The sequence below is a fragment of the Martes martes genome, assembly GCF_963455335.1.
Source record: "Martes martes genome assembly, chromosome: 1".
NCBI lineage: Eukaryota > Metazoa > Chordata > Mammalia > Carnivora > Mustelidae > Martes > Martes martes.
Window position 1 is genome coordinate 119,038,066 of NC_137888.1, and position 16,315 is coordinate 119,054,380.

The 16,315-nt window shown below is 46.5% G+C and overlaps 1 protein-coding gene across 1 annotated transcript in view; it reads left to right on the plus strand.

Annotated features, from left to right (window-relative positions):
* Window positions 1–2,719: 2,719 nt before the first annotated feature.
* Window positions 2,720–16,315, plus strand: part of MYLK (myosin light chain kinase) — a 178,656-nt gene continuing 165,060 nt past the window's right edge. The window contains exons 1-2 of the mRNA XM_080799769.1: window positions 2,720–2,795; window positions 7,177–7,344. Of these exons, the coding sequence (XP_080655895.1) occupies window positions 2,766–2,795; window positions 7,177–7,344 (198 nt within the window). The 5' untranslated portion in view covers window positions 2,720–2,765. The remainder of the gene's footprint in view (window positions 2,796–7,176; window positions 7,345–16,315) is intronic.

Below are 16,315 nucleotides of genomic sequence, written 5' to 3' on the forward strand. Positions count from 1 at the left end.
CCAAATTCCTATAGGCTGCAGAGGGGTGGATTTTTTTTATTAGTGGGACCTGTTCACCTGCTTCTTGCCTTACATCCTCTCTCTAATGTTCTCAGGATTCCCGATACGATAAAGTTAAGTGGTGTCCTCATTCTGAAGAGTTTTTTTTCAATACCTTTTTAGCCCAACTTTCTATTCATTCATGTATCCCCACAAGTATTTGTTGAGAACTTATCATGTGTTCATTAGTATTGTCGGCACTGGGGATACAGCAGTTAGTGAAACACGCGGGAGTTTGTGTTCCAGTCGGGGAGACGAATGTTAATCATAGAACCACACAACTCCGTGACTTTCAACTGTGAGCTGTGGGACAAAGAGGGATAGGGGATTTGGTGTGTGCTGCTAACATGGGACTAGCCTAATCTCTGCAGGACCAGAGGTCTGTGTGCAGCATTTCCAATCAGCCGTTTTGGACTTGGGTAATTGTGTTGTTTTGTTTTGTTTTAGATTTATTTATTTATTTGAGAGAGAGACGTCGGGGAGGGAGGAGCAGAGGGAGAGGGTCTCAAGCTGGCTCAGAGTGGAGCGCAGAGCCTGATGCAGGGCTCCATCTCACACCCCTGAGATCCTGACCTGAGCTGGAACCAAGAGCCCAATGCTCAACTGACTGAGCCACCCAGGCACCCCTGTTTTTGCTCCAAAGCCCAAGTATTTGATTTAAAAATTGTTCTTTTAAGTTTCCTCTCAAGCTCTGGTCCATTTTGCTGATCTTTCAGGGCTGTATTTTAACACACTAGCTGTGTTTAGCATGTTAGCTGTTCCTACTTGCTTGGTGTAACCCACAGGTTTGATAGACATGCCTCCCATGTTTTTGACCACATGGTTGTCCTTAGTTCTATCCAATTCAGAAGGACTCTCCAGTCCTGTTCCACCACCAGAGACCTCCATCCAAGAAGACTTAGATCTGAATTCAACTCCATTCCTCAGTGTTGAACAGAGTTGTTTTTTGGATTTATTTCTTCCTTTCTTAGCCATAAGATTTTCAAGTATCTACCATGTCTTCCAGAGGTCTGGGTTTATATTCTGTCTTGGCCAAGGACTTAATTGACTCAAAGTTGTTCTCTTCATCAGTATCTGTTTCAGCTTCGTATCTCTCAGGTACACGTTTGTTAAAGCATTCTCTTTGGAAGAAAAGGTAGAACCAAATTAGGTACCAATTCACCCTCCTTCTCACCCATTCCTCAAAGCCACACTCCATTACTCTCATAAAACCACTTTTCGCTTTCTAGTTGTGAATTGTTAGGAGGACAGACATGAGAGCAGATGGTGAAGGGATAAGAGGGGATGGGTTAAAGCAACAGTTCTCAAAGTGTGTCCCCAGGGGATCCTTGGGGTTCCTGAGACTCTTTTAAGAGCCCAGAGGTCCAAATCATCTTTGTAATAAGATGGCATTCACCTTTTTCAATCTCTTTCTCTCTCCGGTGGAGTTTCCCAGCAGTTGCAAATGCAGTGATACCACAGTAGACTGAATGTGGAAGCAGATCTGAAAATCTAGCTGTCTTCTATCAGCCAGACATTAAAGAAATTTACAAAAGTGTACAATTCTTAGTAAGCTTTCTTTTTTGTTTTGGAAAATACATTTTTTCTTCTAAAAGTGTTATTTATGTTAACATACAATGGCTTATTAATGATGTTTTTGAATGAATTATTGGGTTTAATTTTGAATACAGTAAATATTGTTAGCAATAACTCATAAACAAAAACTCTTTGATATCCTCACTAATTTAGAGGAGCATAAAGGGGCTCTGCGACCAAAAATTTGAGAACTCCTAAGCTAGAGAGTAAAGGGTCCCCCAGGTCTTAGAAGAATGAATACCAGTTTCTCAAGGATCAGACAGAGCCCCGTGGAAAAGCTTAAAGCCAAGTCATTCCTGATTCAGACATGTACAGTTTGTCCCGTGGTGTGAGTTGCCACAGCAAGAGAGATCCCTTTGGAACTACAGAAATCCTTTTCTCCCCCAGAGGAGAAGGACTGGGCTGGGCATCACCGTACTACCATACTTTAGAGGTATGCACCAAGGACCCTTCCTGAAGCTCCCCAGGGGTCAGAAGGAGCGCTGCTGGGTCCTGTGCGCAACATGAATGCTTGGAGCCTGGTTCAGATCGCAGCCCAGATTCCTTAAGACAATTGCAGCACGGGAGTTCCCCATCCGTCTGTTCTCTGGGCTTCCCTCCCACTGCAGGGATCATAAGCTGGGCTTCTTTAGCTGAAGGAGAAAAGGGCTGGGTCTCAGGAGGCACATATCCCATGAGCCCTGTGTGGTAATCCCAGATGTGCCAAGGGGTGAGTGACGTTCCAGGCCAGATGTGGAGCTGGGGATGTGCCCAGCCCCTCCAGGGGTTCAGCTCTCTGCTTGACAGTGTCCTCCCTTTGCTCCGCACTGAGATTGGCCTCCGCAGCCCCAAACGAGGAAAAACCTGTGAGCTTCCACTCCTGGTCTCGGCGGGACTCCATGGAGAGCCTCTGCAGCTGGCAGCCAGGGGTTTCAAAGGTCACCCCAGCTGGGCGGATTAGAACAACAGAGCTCCCTGACTGAGTGAAATTGGCTGCCAGGCAGAAGGCAAGTTGCAACATCTGCGAGCAGAGTCAGGCAGACGCCCCTTAACTTTGCAGTCTAGCCCTGGGCTCCACCGCGTCCCTGGCTCTCCTTCATGGTCTTCCTCCTCTGACGGACCGATTCTCTGCAGTCCAGTGGTAAAGCGTGGCTGCCCGTGTGTCCCAACTCATGGGAGAGCTGCCTGGGGAAGAGGCCACGGTAAGGCACATCGGTTCTCGGGCGTATGGCTCTGCCCCACAGCTTGCCCCTGTGGGTCACAGCAAGGCCACCTGGCACAGCCGGCAGCCAAGGAGCTGCTCACTCGGGCAGTAGGCACTATCAGGGAAAGGGTCAGGATCTGAGCGCACCGCAGAGAGAAGATGAAGGTGGGAGAGCAGAGCTGTCATTGCCTGGGGCCCTTGCGCCTGGGTGGTTTGCTGCGTCCTCTGCCTGCGGGGAGGTGGGAGGTGGGTTCATGGCTGGCTGCCAGTGCAGAGCCTGCTGGGAGCCCAGCCCTAGAGGGAAGGCGTGCAATTTCCAGGATGCCTTGCTTGCAGGGTCAGGTGCTTAAAGACTACGATCATTTTAAATGTGTGCATTTTGGGTAGGGAAGAGGACAGCTGGTTTCTCTAAACTTGTTCTGCCATATAACTTCATCCCTAATTTTTAACATTTCTTTTGAGTCTTTTTGCCTCAGAGTTCACCGTCTTTTGGCCACAGTTGAAAATGTTCTTTTCTGGGTTCAAGAAACAATTTAAAATGCTTTTGATCACATTAAGGTCAAGTTAACTTTGGGCCGCTTTGGATGATTAACAAATTATGTTACTTGCGAAAACCTTATTTGGAGGTGAGCTTTGGTCCGAGCATTGTGTGTAGGGGGCTGCCTCCAACTCTCTTGGACCTCCGTCTTCCATTTTTTTCCTCCTTTTAATTCTCCATCCTTTGATCTGCGTTTAACTGGTATTGATTGAATGAACCGCCAAGCTGGGTGTGTTTCCAGCCACTGAGGCCGGCTCTGCCAGTAGAGAAATTACGGCGGAAGATACCCAGCCCCTCTGGTGTTCTTGACTGGAATGTGGTCATCAGGCTGGACAAGAGATTAAAAGGGAATAAGGATGGTTTGGTTTGATTTATTGTTACTATTATTATTTTACAGATTTTATTTTTAAGTAATCTCTACACCCAATATGGGGGTTTGAACTCATAACCCCAAGATCAAGAGCCACACACTCCACTTACTGAGCCAGTCAGGCACCCCTCATTTATTATTATTTTTTGAGAAACATCTCAGTTATGTCAGTAACCATTACTTGCCAATGTGGATGGATTCTGTTTATGCTGCTGATGGCAGTGGGCGGGGCGATGGGCTGAGTGAAGCTGTTTGGTGTCTCTGGCCAGCCTGGGCCTGGGCTCTGGTCCTGCTCGCCTGATAGTTAACTAACTACCCCCACAACCACCTTGTAGGGGACTGGATGTCTCCTGGCCGGATTGATTTGCCTATTCCTTTTCTACCCATGAAGCCAGACCTCCCCTGAGGGTAGATGACTTCTGTCTTTTGTGTTCTTGAAGCCAAGCACTTTCCCTTTGATGCTAGCATCCAGGACCTTCGGGAGATTTAGACAGAACCCCGATGATCTTGGAATGGGGTGGTATGCAGAGAGGGTCCTGAGGCTGATGTCACTACTTCTAGTTTTCGGCTCCCCAGAAAGCAGAGGGGGAAGAGTCTTGTGTCTTTCAAACCCAAGTCTAAAGCAGAAGCGGAGGCCCATTGCCTGTCCCCCATCCTCTGTGAGACTCCCAAGCCTCCGCCTGTTTTATCTCCCTTGACTGGGGACAGTAGGAAATGCCTTGTCTGGGTCATGGGGGTGCTCTAGGAGGCCTACAGGGTAGGACAGAGGTCAGACTTGGTTTTGGTTTCTACTTCTTAGCTCTGTGACCTTGGACAGGTGTTATCTCTGAGCTTCGGTGTTGTCATTTGTGAGAGGAGCGAAGTTAGAAATGCCTTGCAGTATTGTGGGGACTGCCCTCAGTCAGTTGTGCTGCTGGAACAGACACGACAGTGCTGAGGGAGGCTGCTGTGGGCCTCAGGCCTGCCTTCCCTGCCTCCTCACGGAGTTCGGCCATCTGCTTCCCACTGCTGGTCACAGTAATCCCACTCAGATCCCCTTGCCCCGAAGGTGATGGGGCTGAACTGGGCTCCTTACTGTCCTCGGTGAAGAGGGCCTGGGTCCTGCAGGGTGGGGAGACCCGCTTCTCTTTGGGAACGGAATGATGACAATGTTGATTGGCTACTACTGATTGAACCCCTTTCACGCTGTGTTGTGTGTTTTGTGTGGGCTCTCACTCAGATCCTCCCTGCAGCCTTCTGAGGCTGAGGTTATCACCCCCATTTTACAGAAAAGGAAACAGAGGCCAAGAGACTGGAAGTACCTTCCAGCTCATGGCTGGATCTGTGGCAGGGTCTGAGCCTCATGTTTCTTGCCCTCACTCTGAGCCCACCCCATGCTGAGTTTCTCTGTGGTCCTGGAGGAGGCCAAAGGGAGCAGAGTTCCCTCGAGGGTATGGTCCTAGGGGTTCTGCAGGATTTGAGAACCCCATTCCTTCCCTACTACCAGGCTACCACACTTGCCACAAGCATATGATTATTCACTACTGTATCTCAAACACCTAGCTTGGCATATGATCAGTGTTCAAGAAATCTATTTTAATTGAGTGAATGAGTATATCCTGATTTTTTCCATTAAAATATCATGATGACTTTAAAATGATTGTGCAAACATACACAAACACAGTGATCGAAATATGGCAAGATGGTAATTGTTGGAGTTGGGCAATGGATACTTAAGGTGCTCATTTTATCATTCTTTCTGTTTTTTCGGTATGTTTGAAATTTTCCAAAATAAAATTTATTTTGAATTTAAAATTTCTATATCAATTCCTATCATTATTCTCCTTGTAAACATACACTTGGATAGCTCCACTGTGTTCCACCAGTTCTCACTGTTAGACACTTCGCTGGGCCTTTCTTTCTGTTTCTACTTCCCAGGATTATTTTTGTTTCTCCTGCTATAAATAATGTGATTAGCCTCTTTAGATATAAATTTTGTGCTGCATCTCCGATTTCTTCCCTAATAATACATTAATAGGGGCCCCTGGGTGGCTCAGTCAGTTGAGTGTCTGCCTTCGGCTCAGGTCATGATCCCAGGGTCCTGGGATCAAGTCCCACATCAGGCTCCTTGCTCAGCAGGGAGCCTGCTTCTCCCTCTCCCTCCAGTGCTCCCCCTGCTCATTCTCTTTCTCTTCCTCAAAAAAAAAAAAAAAAAATTGCTAAATGTAGGATTTCTGGGAGGAGAGATGGATTTTTTTCCCAGAATCTCTTTGCCAAATTGCTTTCCAGAGAGATCACACCAATTGATATTCACCCACCCCCCCAGGCAAGAGTGCCACCTTACCACAGTCTTACTAACATTTTATGTTACCTTTTTAAATGTCGGTGTGGTCAGTTTTTTAGAAAAGATAATGGCTTGTTCTGACTTTGTACTCTTGGATCTCACCAAGGCCAGGCCATGTCCCTTTGTTTAGAGGCCATTCGTCAGTCAGTCTTCCGTGAACTGCTCTAGTCATAGCCTCCGTCCATCTATCTGCGGGGCTGTTTCCTTCTTAGTTGTGAAGTATTCCCGTCCTTTGTTTTTGCTGCAAACACTTTATCCCATCCATCTTTCGGTGCTGTTGATGGTATGTTTTGACCTGCAGAAAACCTCAGTTTTACATGTAAATGTGCAGCTCCCTCACTGGCTTCTCTGCCCTCAGAGACCCTTGCCACTGGCCAGCTCTGACTATTTACAGGAGGCAGGAGAGCCCCTGGTTAGGAATAGGAGCTCTGGCGCGGGACGCCTGGGTTCAAGTGGCAGTTCTGGCCCCTACTAAATGCCATGACCTTGAGCAAATTTCTTAATCTTGCTGTGCCTCTGTTTCTGATCCATAAAATGGGGATGATGAGATTGTCCCCTAGTGTTTATATGAGGAGCAAATGAGCTATTGTTTACACGTGCTTAGAATAGTTCCTGGGGAATAGGAAGTGCTACAGAAGTTTTGCTTATATTGTTATCTACTGCTGTGAACCTGTGAGTCTTATCATTTGGAAAAGATTTTGCTTGCATTGCTAATACCTTACCAGCCAAAGAGAAATCTGGGTTTGTCGGACAGGAGTGTGTCCTTTTACAAAACAAACTAATTGCATGCCCCTGATACCACTGTCCCACTGCGAGTAAGACGTGGTCCCCTGTCTTGAGCTGGTCTGGCCTGGTGAGTCTCTCTCCTAGACCTGCAACTTGGGGCAGGGAAACTTAGGATGCACTCCAAGTGGTGGCTGTGGGTGTCCACTGAGTGCTTGGGATCTGACCACCTTGCTTCTCTCATCTCTGCCTCTGTTCCCAGCCTTGACCTCCCTATGAGACTCTGGCTCTTATTAGCAGAGAAGGGATTTGTTGGAAAGATGGGGAAGGAGGAGCTTCCCAAATGCACCGGGAATGCTGGCCATGCACAGGGATGAGGGGCGGCACTTTTTCTCATCTGACCTAGTCTTCCTTCCTGTTCGCAGACCATGGGGGATGTGAAGCTGGCTGCCTCAGCACAGGTTTCTAAAGCCTCCATCAGTGTGGATCACTCGAGAGCCGGTTCCGTGCCCCTCACTGAGGCCCCTGCTTTCATTGTGCCCCCTCGGAACCTCTGCATCAGAGAAGGAGCCACCGCCAAGTTCGAAGGGAGGGTAAGAAGCGTGGCCGGAGGGGAGGCTGGAGAGGAGATGGGGCAAGGTGATCCCTACTTCGGCACCCCTTTCCCTGGCAGGCTGGATCTTGTGGAAGCCTGGTTTTCTTCGGACCTACACATAAAGGGACTATCTGTCAGTTTCCCTGACTTGTTTGGTTTATGGTGACTTTGGTCGGTGTTGGAGAACTCGGGGATGGAATGGGGCTGTTAACATAGGTCATGTTCTGGGTAAGTGCTGTCTAATTGTAGAAGATGACACGGTCTGGTGGCAGCGTGGGTCGACATATGTGCCCTCCAATCTGGACAGCTGAGAACATACTGTCAATTTTCTTTCACTTCCTCCCTCCAAGGAGTGTTTCATTAATTAGCCCTCTCGTGTATTCCCCTTGGCGTATCCAGAGCAGTGCAGTGGGAGGTGGGACCCCTTGTCCATTCGGTCACTTTAACCAGCTAATGAATACTAGTCTCTTGCTCTTACTGGGCCTCCATTTCTTCTTCTGCAAATTGGGTCTGGTAATCCCTTGTCTACCTTGTGCTAGAAAGGAGGAGAGGAAGACGGGGACATGGAAGAACAGCTGTAAGAATACTAAGGTTAGGCCCACGTGGAGAGGCTTGTCTCAAGCTGCTGTTCAGGTTACCGGGAAGTCACGTCGTCAGCTTGACATGGAGAGGCACTTAGACATCAAGGACATTTGCAAGTATTATTTGTCTGGGGGTAGACATGGGGGACCTACCCCAGGAAACACTGTGGAAGCTAGGTGGTGTTATGAATCTACAGCTGAAGAGCAGGCCCCTGCACGAGTATAGAAGCAAGGGCTCAAGCACACCCCTCATCCAAGATGGCACTGGGCCTTGCCTTTGTTGAAGCACCCGGTTTGGCCTTGTGTGGGATGGCCCTCGCCATCGGGAGAGCGCAGGGCCGCACTGTGGTGCGTGCTCCATGTGGTCCTGTAGTGAGGACTGTTGGCCAGCAGGGCTGACGTAACAGTCCTTGTCACACCTTCCCCCAGAAGAAGATGGTGGGGAATGTTGCTAACGCTGCTGAGGGGTCTCTGTCCTCTTTCCGGGCCCTGCCAGAATGAGGGCTCCTTTCTGTTGCCCTGACTATGGTCCCACATTCCCGCAGCTGGCAGGAAAGAAGCAGCAGAAGAATCCCTGAGGACTTAGAAATGGCTTACACCATTGGAAGGAGTGGCCTAGTGATATAGGCTGTGGTTTGGATGCACACCGAGAAGACTGCTGAGGGAGAGAAGCCAGCCCATAAGGTCACACACTGAATGCCTCCGTGGGTATGAGATGTCCGGAGCAGGCAAAGCTATCGTAGATTTGTGGTTGCGGGGCCAGGGAGGAGGCATGGGGCCTGACCGCTAATGGCTGGAGGATTCCCCCTGGGGATGATGGAGATGTTCTGGAATGAGATGGCGATGGTGGCTTGACCACTCTGTGAAGGTGTTATACAACACCGACTTTATACTTAAAAGATAAAATATAAAAAATGAACTTGAAAATAATGGCTTAGCAAAACTGATCTCATCTCTGGTACCTTCCCTCCTGCCCTGCTGTCTTGGGGAGATGAACTTCATCTCGAATTCTGGCAGACACGGGGAGGAAGAGAGGACTTATCTTCCTCTGTAGCATGGCACTGCTTCTGCTTCCTTTGCTGCCTTTGGAGGTCACGAAGGGACCATGCCCTTGAGTTATTTGCTCTGGAATCTTGTGGAATGAGCGTTGGCCCAGGCATCAGCACACTGAGCTCTCTGTAGCTCGGCCACCCTCCCAGTGGCTTCACACCTTCCATGGGCCTGGGTTTCCTTCTCTGAGAAGACGCAACTCATGGTTTCTGTATTTCTGGCCTCCGGGAATGTGAAAAGAAAGTGAGGTGAGGAAGAAAATGGTAAAACCACTTCCCAAAGTTAAAAAGTAGAGTAACATTGTAGTTTTTGAGTGAGGTAAAATTCACATAACATAAATTGAACCATCATAAACAACCCAGTGGACTGAATGCATTCACAATGTTGACTGCAGTGTTCTGAAAGTATGGCATTCTCTGGGAATTTTATTTTGCTTATATTGATGAAAGTTGACTTTCTATGTTGCATGTGGATTATATGTTGAAATGAATGCCTTCCTTGAAAGTCAGCCTGCAGAGCTCCCTTACCCTTTCCAGCCTGCCCGAATTCATGCAGAACAACACCTGGGCAGCATGCTGGCAGAAGACAGTTCCAGAGAGATCTTAGATGGTGTGTCTGGTTCCATCCAAGAGCTTGCAAATGGAAACACAGAGGGAGAGGCTGTCTTCAAAAGTGCTCTTAAATGAGCATGCCGCAAGTGTATGTGATCACAATAGCAAAAGGCACAGAGGGATGTTTTGCATTAGGGAAGAGCCATCTCAGAAGATTCCAGAATGAGGACGCTGGTTGTTTCACTACCAGAGATGCAGTTGAACAGGGAGTGTTCCTGATCTGATGCCCTCAGAGGAGAGAGAAGTAAGGTGGTGTTCACCTGGAGGGCTTTGAGTGGGAGTTGCTGTTATAAAAGACTGAGCTCCGAACACGGTTACCCACTGACTGTTAGCCAGTGGTTCTCTGCCTCCGGTGCCTGGTACCCTCCACTGCTGCAGTGCTTGACCCTGCCTGCAGCAGACCCGTCCCTCCAGGTGCTGGGGTCCGTCCTGTTCAGATGCTCGTTCTGCACCAAATCAGCCCTGGTTTTCTGTCACAGCCACCTCAGGCTCTCAGCTCTTCATTAACTGGGCTCATGTAGAATCTCTTTTGAATGAGTAGCTGCTTAGGCCCAGGCTGGTGGCCACTGCAGCAGGCATAGCCCTCTCTTCTTTGTGGCAACCACAGGGGCTCTGTCTACTCCCCTCTGTAAAGTTGCCACCACCAGCCCAAGTGCTAACGCCTGGTGTGGTGGGTCCTGGGGTGTCCCAGCTTCTTCTGAACAGAGCAGAAGGACCTGCCCATCACTGCAGAGAAACGCAGTGGCTACCAGGATGTGAGAAAGTTAGAAAGGTTTGCTCCTTGCTGCCTTCTGAAGCCAGTAATCAGAAGTGGGTTCAAATTTATGCTTTTTGGTTTTATTTCTAAAAGAGATAAAATGGTTGCTGCCCTGTTGTCATTTCCTTATTTTACCTATATTTATAGGCTAAGGACTTAATGAACCTTTTCCTCCAATAAAGCCCTTCTTTCTATCAAGAAGACTTGGGAGACATTAAGGTGGGACCACAGATCACCCTTGTGGCTCATGTCTTGTTCTGAGAAGCTCGAAACTGTGAGATGTTCAGTCTCAGTACCTCACATCCATCATGGCTTTTCCACTTTACGGCAGACCTTTTGGACAGCCAACACATAACCCATTACCAATTCCCTTTGCCCTTGACCTGTTCTCCTCTAGAAGCCATTGTAGAGGCTTCCCTTCCAGCTAGAGGTGGCTCAGTGACACATTCTGGCTGATTTCCAGGAAAGCTCTTGCTTTTCTGATTTAAAAAAAAAAAAAAAATCACTGGTCCTCTCATGTTCCACCCCTCCTCTGCTTCTTGCCTCGAATGCAGGTATGATGTCTGGTGCTCAACTGCCATATTAAAACCATGAGGCAACAAACATTGAGGATTGGCTGGGGTGGGCATGGGTTGTGGGTACAGCAGTAGAGGGAACATAATCACTAGCAACTAAGAGACAAAAAAATCCTAGGACTTAAATGTTTTTTTAGATAGGATCTTTGGCTGTGGTTATTCATACAGGAAATTTTACAAAAACGTATTCCTAACTGATAAACTCCCAATGAGATGCCTGTGGAGTTATTGTCTCTTTAGTTGATGGGAATAAATAGGGAAGACATAGCACAGAAAAGAATGAAAAAACTTTCAGATCAGACAGAGAAAGATAAATACTGTATGATCTCTCTTATATGGGGAATCTAAAAGAAAGAAAAAGAAACAGCCAAACTCAGAGATGCAGGGAATCAGATTGGTTGTTGCCAGAGGTAGGGGTGGGGTGTGAGCAAAATGGAGAAAGGCAGAAAGGTACAAACTTCCAGTTATAAAATAAATAAGACATGGAGATGTCATGTACAACACGGGGACTGTAGTTAACAATACGCTGTTGTATATTTAAAACTCGCTAAAAGAGTAGATCTTAAAAGTTCTTATTACAAGAAAAAAATTTATCACTGTTTTGATGGATGTTAGATTCAATGTGGTGATCATCTCACAATATATACATTTTAGTATATACCCAAACCTAACATAATGTCATAGGTCAGTTATATTGCAATAAAAAAAGAAAAAGAAAAAAAAACCTTCTTTCAGACCCTTACCAAATCCACCAATAGTGATGAGAGTACCTTACTCTGAGTTGAAGGTGGCCCAGCCCTTAAAGCATTCTAGAAGAATTCATTCCTCCCTGGCTTTGGCCATCTGGCCTGAACTGACAGAGTCTAGGATCTATGAGAGGAAGTCAACCATATGGGGTTAGGAGGTGAGTTAATATCATGTAACTGTTAATGACATTTTCTATAATGTCATTATAGAAAACCACTATTCAATCAGGGTCTATTGATGTAGCCAAAGCTGCCTACCTTTTAAAATTTTTTCTTGGGTCTGTCAACTGGAGATTATATTTTTAAGAACTCATAAAACTTTGGATCTGTATCTCATCAGTACCACCTCTAGACCCAGGCAACCTGAGCCCACATTCTAGAAACCCCTGTTCCTTCATCTGGCTGTATCTTCACCTCACAGCAGGGGATCTATCTGCCTAAAGGTTGTGTCTGCTGGAGGCACACTATCCCCCAGGTTCTGAGTACCTGGGATCCCAGAGTTGTCTACCAAATGGCCCTGAACCCACTCCAATGCCTGTGTGGGCCTCTTTGCATGAGACGGCCTGCTAGGCCTGAGCAGGGTGGTCTGGGGGCAGCTGTTTTCTTGGGGGAGCTAGACAATAGACGTAACTCAGATGTGGGGCTCTCTTGTCTGCCCACATGCATAAGGGGACCCCCACAGTGCAGGACGCCATGAAGGTGAGAAGAGTAGTATGCCAGACTGCCACCATGGGTCAGCATTGCTGGGCCCTGGTTCTGGGGCCTCCTTGCATGATAGCTGGGGCCACACCAATGCCAGGGGCTGACGGAAACTGTTCCACCTTCTGTTGCCCATAGGGGCGGCTAAAGCACCCACAGGCTGCTTCTCCCGACACCGAGTCAAATAGGAAAGGAGCAAGATGGTGGGGAAATATATTGACATGACTGGAGATTTCTTCCCCTCCGCACTGGAATTCATTCTTATCAGAAAAAGCAAACATAGTGATAGGACCTGGCTGTGCTATAAGTCAAATGAGCTGATACTTCAGTGTCTCTTGAGAAGTCCGGCCCAAATGGGGCTTCCCTCCAGACCGAGGGGCTTGGTGCTTACTGAAGTGGGCTTCACGACAAAGGGCCAGCCCCACCTCCTCCGGGGGTCCCTGTTGAAGCCGTGGAGGGTGGAGGAAGGGAACGGAGAAGACCTGACCCACGAGAGCGTGAGCACTTCCTCAGTTTCCACTTAGCCAACAGTAGTATCCCTCCCACACTGACTTCTTCCCAGTTCGCTTCTAACCCGGAAGTGCTCAGCCACTGTGAGAAATTCGAGGGCAGTATCTGCTAACTTGGGTGCTTTCTGTCCTCAGGAGTCTTGGTGTAGTTCTGGAGGAAAATGCGTGTATGTAAAACAGTAGGATATGACAGTGTATAATTAGAAGCTTGAAATAGTTGAACAAATTGCTTGTACTATAGGAATTTAGAGGAGATTAAGACAGGGTTTGCGGTGGCTTGGGTTTCCTGCTTCCCGACTTCTGTCCTTGCAGTTTGTCCTTCCTGTAGTGCAGGTCTGACTGGGCCGCCCCCTGCTTCACATCCCCCCTTGCACGGGACTTCTTCAGGCTGCCTACAAGGCCTTTGCAGTCAGCTCCTAGCTGCCCAGCCCTGTCCTGCTCTCCTGCCTTCCTCCCGCGAACACAGCCAGCCCTAGCCCCGCTCACCCAGCCCACAGCCCACAAAACGGGGACTTTGTTCTGCTTTCACTTTTGAGGAGAAAGGGAAAGAAGTATTTTATCTTTCCTCTCCAGCTGGGGTTAGGAATGGGGACAGAGTGTGATAGGAAGTAACGTTTATTGGTGTCCTGTGGGGTCAGACGTGTAATGGTAGTCATTTCATCCTCATGGCAAGGTGACCTTCTCTCCTTTTTTCTTTTTTTTTTTTTAATAGAGGAAGAACCGGGGGGCTCAGAATGATCACAGAACATGTTAAGGTTATGTCAGTAAGTGATAAAGGCAGTACTTTGGGGTCCAAATCTTGTATTTCTTACACTATATGATGCCATTCCTGTCTCATGTCTCATCTGGTTTCTGGAACTCTTTTTCTTACTCATCATCATGCCCTGGGAGTAGCCTGATCCCTGCCGCCTGAAGTGTGCTCAGTACATGTTGGGTGCCCCCCAAGAACCAGGTTGGGTCTAAAGCTCCAAACCTCTTGCCAGTCAAGTTCATAGGGACTTGGTCTTCTGCTTGTTATAGGGTCTTAGCTCCCCTTATCCCATCCAGTCTCTGTCTGGCCCTTCCAGAGCCCTCACTGCTTACCCACACGCCTGCATCCCTGCCCCTTTCCCTTTCTCAGGCTGTGCCTTTATCAAGAATGCCCTTTCTCCTCGTCTCCACCTCATCCAGCGTAGGGGTCCAAATTCAATTCTGCCTCCTTCAGGCTACTCATCCTTAAGGATGCTTTCTTTTTAAAGCATCTTATTAGAGTACGGAAGAGCCATGATCATAGGATGTGGAATATTCCCAATAATCATATAAGATCACTTGTGAGTAATAACTACAGGAAAGAGTTGTCTACTTTGGCCTTTTAAAAATATATTATTTGTTAATTATCTAAAATAATTTTGTTATAGAGAAAAAATGATTTAAATGTTAAACTATTTGTAAAACAAAAATTCAAAAAACGTAAACAAGTTCCTTGCCTTGACACATACTTCACTCTCCAGGGGTAACCATTGTCTACACTTGGGGTATCCTTCCAGAAATGTTCAATGCACACAAAGCATGTATCTGCATTTGCTTATATATATATATATATATATATATATATATATACACACACACACAAATGGACCCATGTACGTATACTGGTCTGCAACTTGGCCTTTTTGCTTCACATCTTTTGGCATTTATTTTTCATATTGGCACATACATCTACGTCATAGATCTAAACATGAACTTCGTAACACTCTGTGATTCCCTTCTCTGGATTTCTTTAATACTTACATGTATGACTCATTTTTACTTTGATCAGATTACAGTTTTATCGGTTGTTGTTGATTGTCTTTTGCTTCTCCGTGAGAATGAGTTACCAAGGTCAGGAGCTGTATTTTCCAGTTGGAAGGCTGGTAGCCACCCGTGGCTATTTCAGTTTAGGTTAAGGTTAATTACAATTAAATAAAATTTAAGATTCAGTTCTTCAGCCATGCCATCCCATTTTAAGTGTTCCTTATACACGTGGAGCTAGTAACTACCAGGTTGGGCCACACAGATTATTGAACATTTCTGTCATCGCAGAAAGTGCTGTTGGACAGGCATGATCAGGATTGCTCTTCCATTTAACTCAGTTCCCGTAAACCAGAGACCCACAGCCAGAAGATATATTGAAAGTAGCATTCCATTTGCAATAGAAATAAGACATTAAATTCTTTTTTAATATAAAAAATACTTTTAATTAAAATGAAGTTTTACAAATTTATTTAATCCATCTTATAAATAAACACTTAGAACACTTATAAATAAACATGTAATCTTTCAGAGATATTTTTGTTGCATTAGTTACAAAGACATATATTCAATGTCCCTTTTTCTTTTTTTACAGCTGACTGATTTTCTTTTGCTTTTTTTAATTGAAATCCAATTAATTAATATAAAGTGTATTATTAGTTTCAGAGGTAGAAGTCAGTAATTCATCAGTCTTATATAATACCCAGTGCTCATCATATCAAGTGCCCTCCTTAATGCCCATAACCCAGTTACCCCATCCCCCCACCCACCTCCCCTCCAGCAACCCTCAAGTTTGTTTCCTATGATTAAGAGTCTCTTATGGTTTGTCCCCCTCTCTGATTTCATCTTGTTTTATTTTTCCCTCCCTTCCCCTATGATCCTTTGTTATGTTTCTTAAATTCCACATATGAGTGAAATCATACGGTATTTGTGTTTTCCTGGCTGACTTATTTTGCTTAGTATAATACACTCTATTGTAATGACACATCCATGTTATTGCAAATGGCAAGATTTCTTTTTTTTAAAGATTGTATTGATTTATTTGACAGAGATCACAAGTAGGCAGAGAGGCAGGCAGAGAGAGAGAGGAGGAAGCAGGCTCCCCGCTGAGCAGAGAGCCTGATGCGGGGCTCGATCCCAGGACCCTGGGATCATGACCTGAGCCGAAGGCAGAGGCTTTAACCCACTGAGCCACCCAAGTACCCCAAAATTTCATTTTTGGATGGCTGAGTAGTATTCCATTGTGTGTGTGTGTGTGTACACATACCACATCTTCTTTATCCATTCATTAAATTCTTGAGCATTTACTTAGGGCATAAGATTCAATTCAAAGGAAAATGTAATCTCTTGATCAAAGTATCTTTGTCTTCCATTTTTCTTGAAGAATAGTGACCTTGGTATCTGGGCCAAATTGAAGGGCTCCCAAAGTTTCCCTAGCTGTCCATTCCAGGTAACTCAGAAATTTGTATGGCAAGGAGTCCGGTGGTGGGCTGTGGGTTGTTACAGAGTTCTGCAGGACTCACCAGGAAAGCAGCAGAATGGAGAATGACAGGACAAGCATTGCGGATGCTACTACAATTGTTAGCAGGTGGCCACTTCTCGCTCAGGACGTCAGACTCAACAGACTTGCTGACTTCTCCTCCCTCCAAGTATGCCACTGATATGCACATA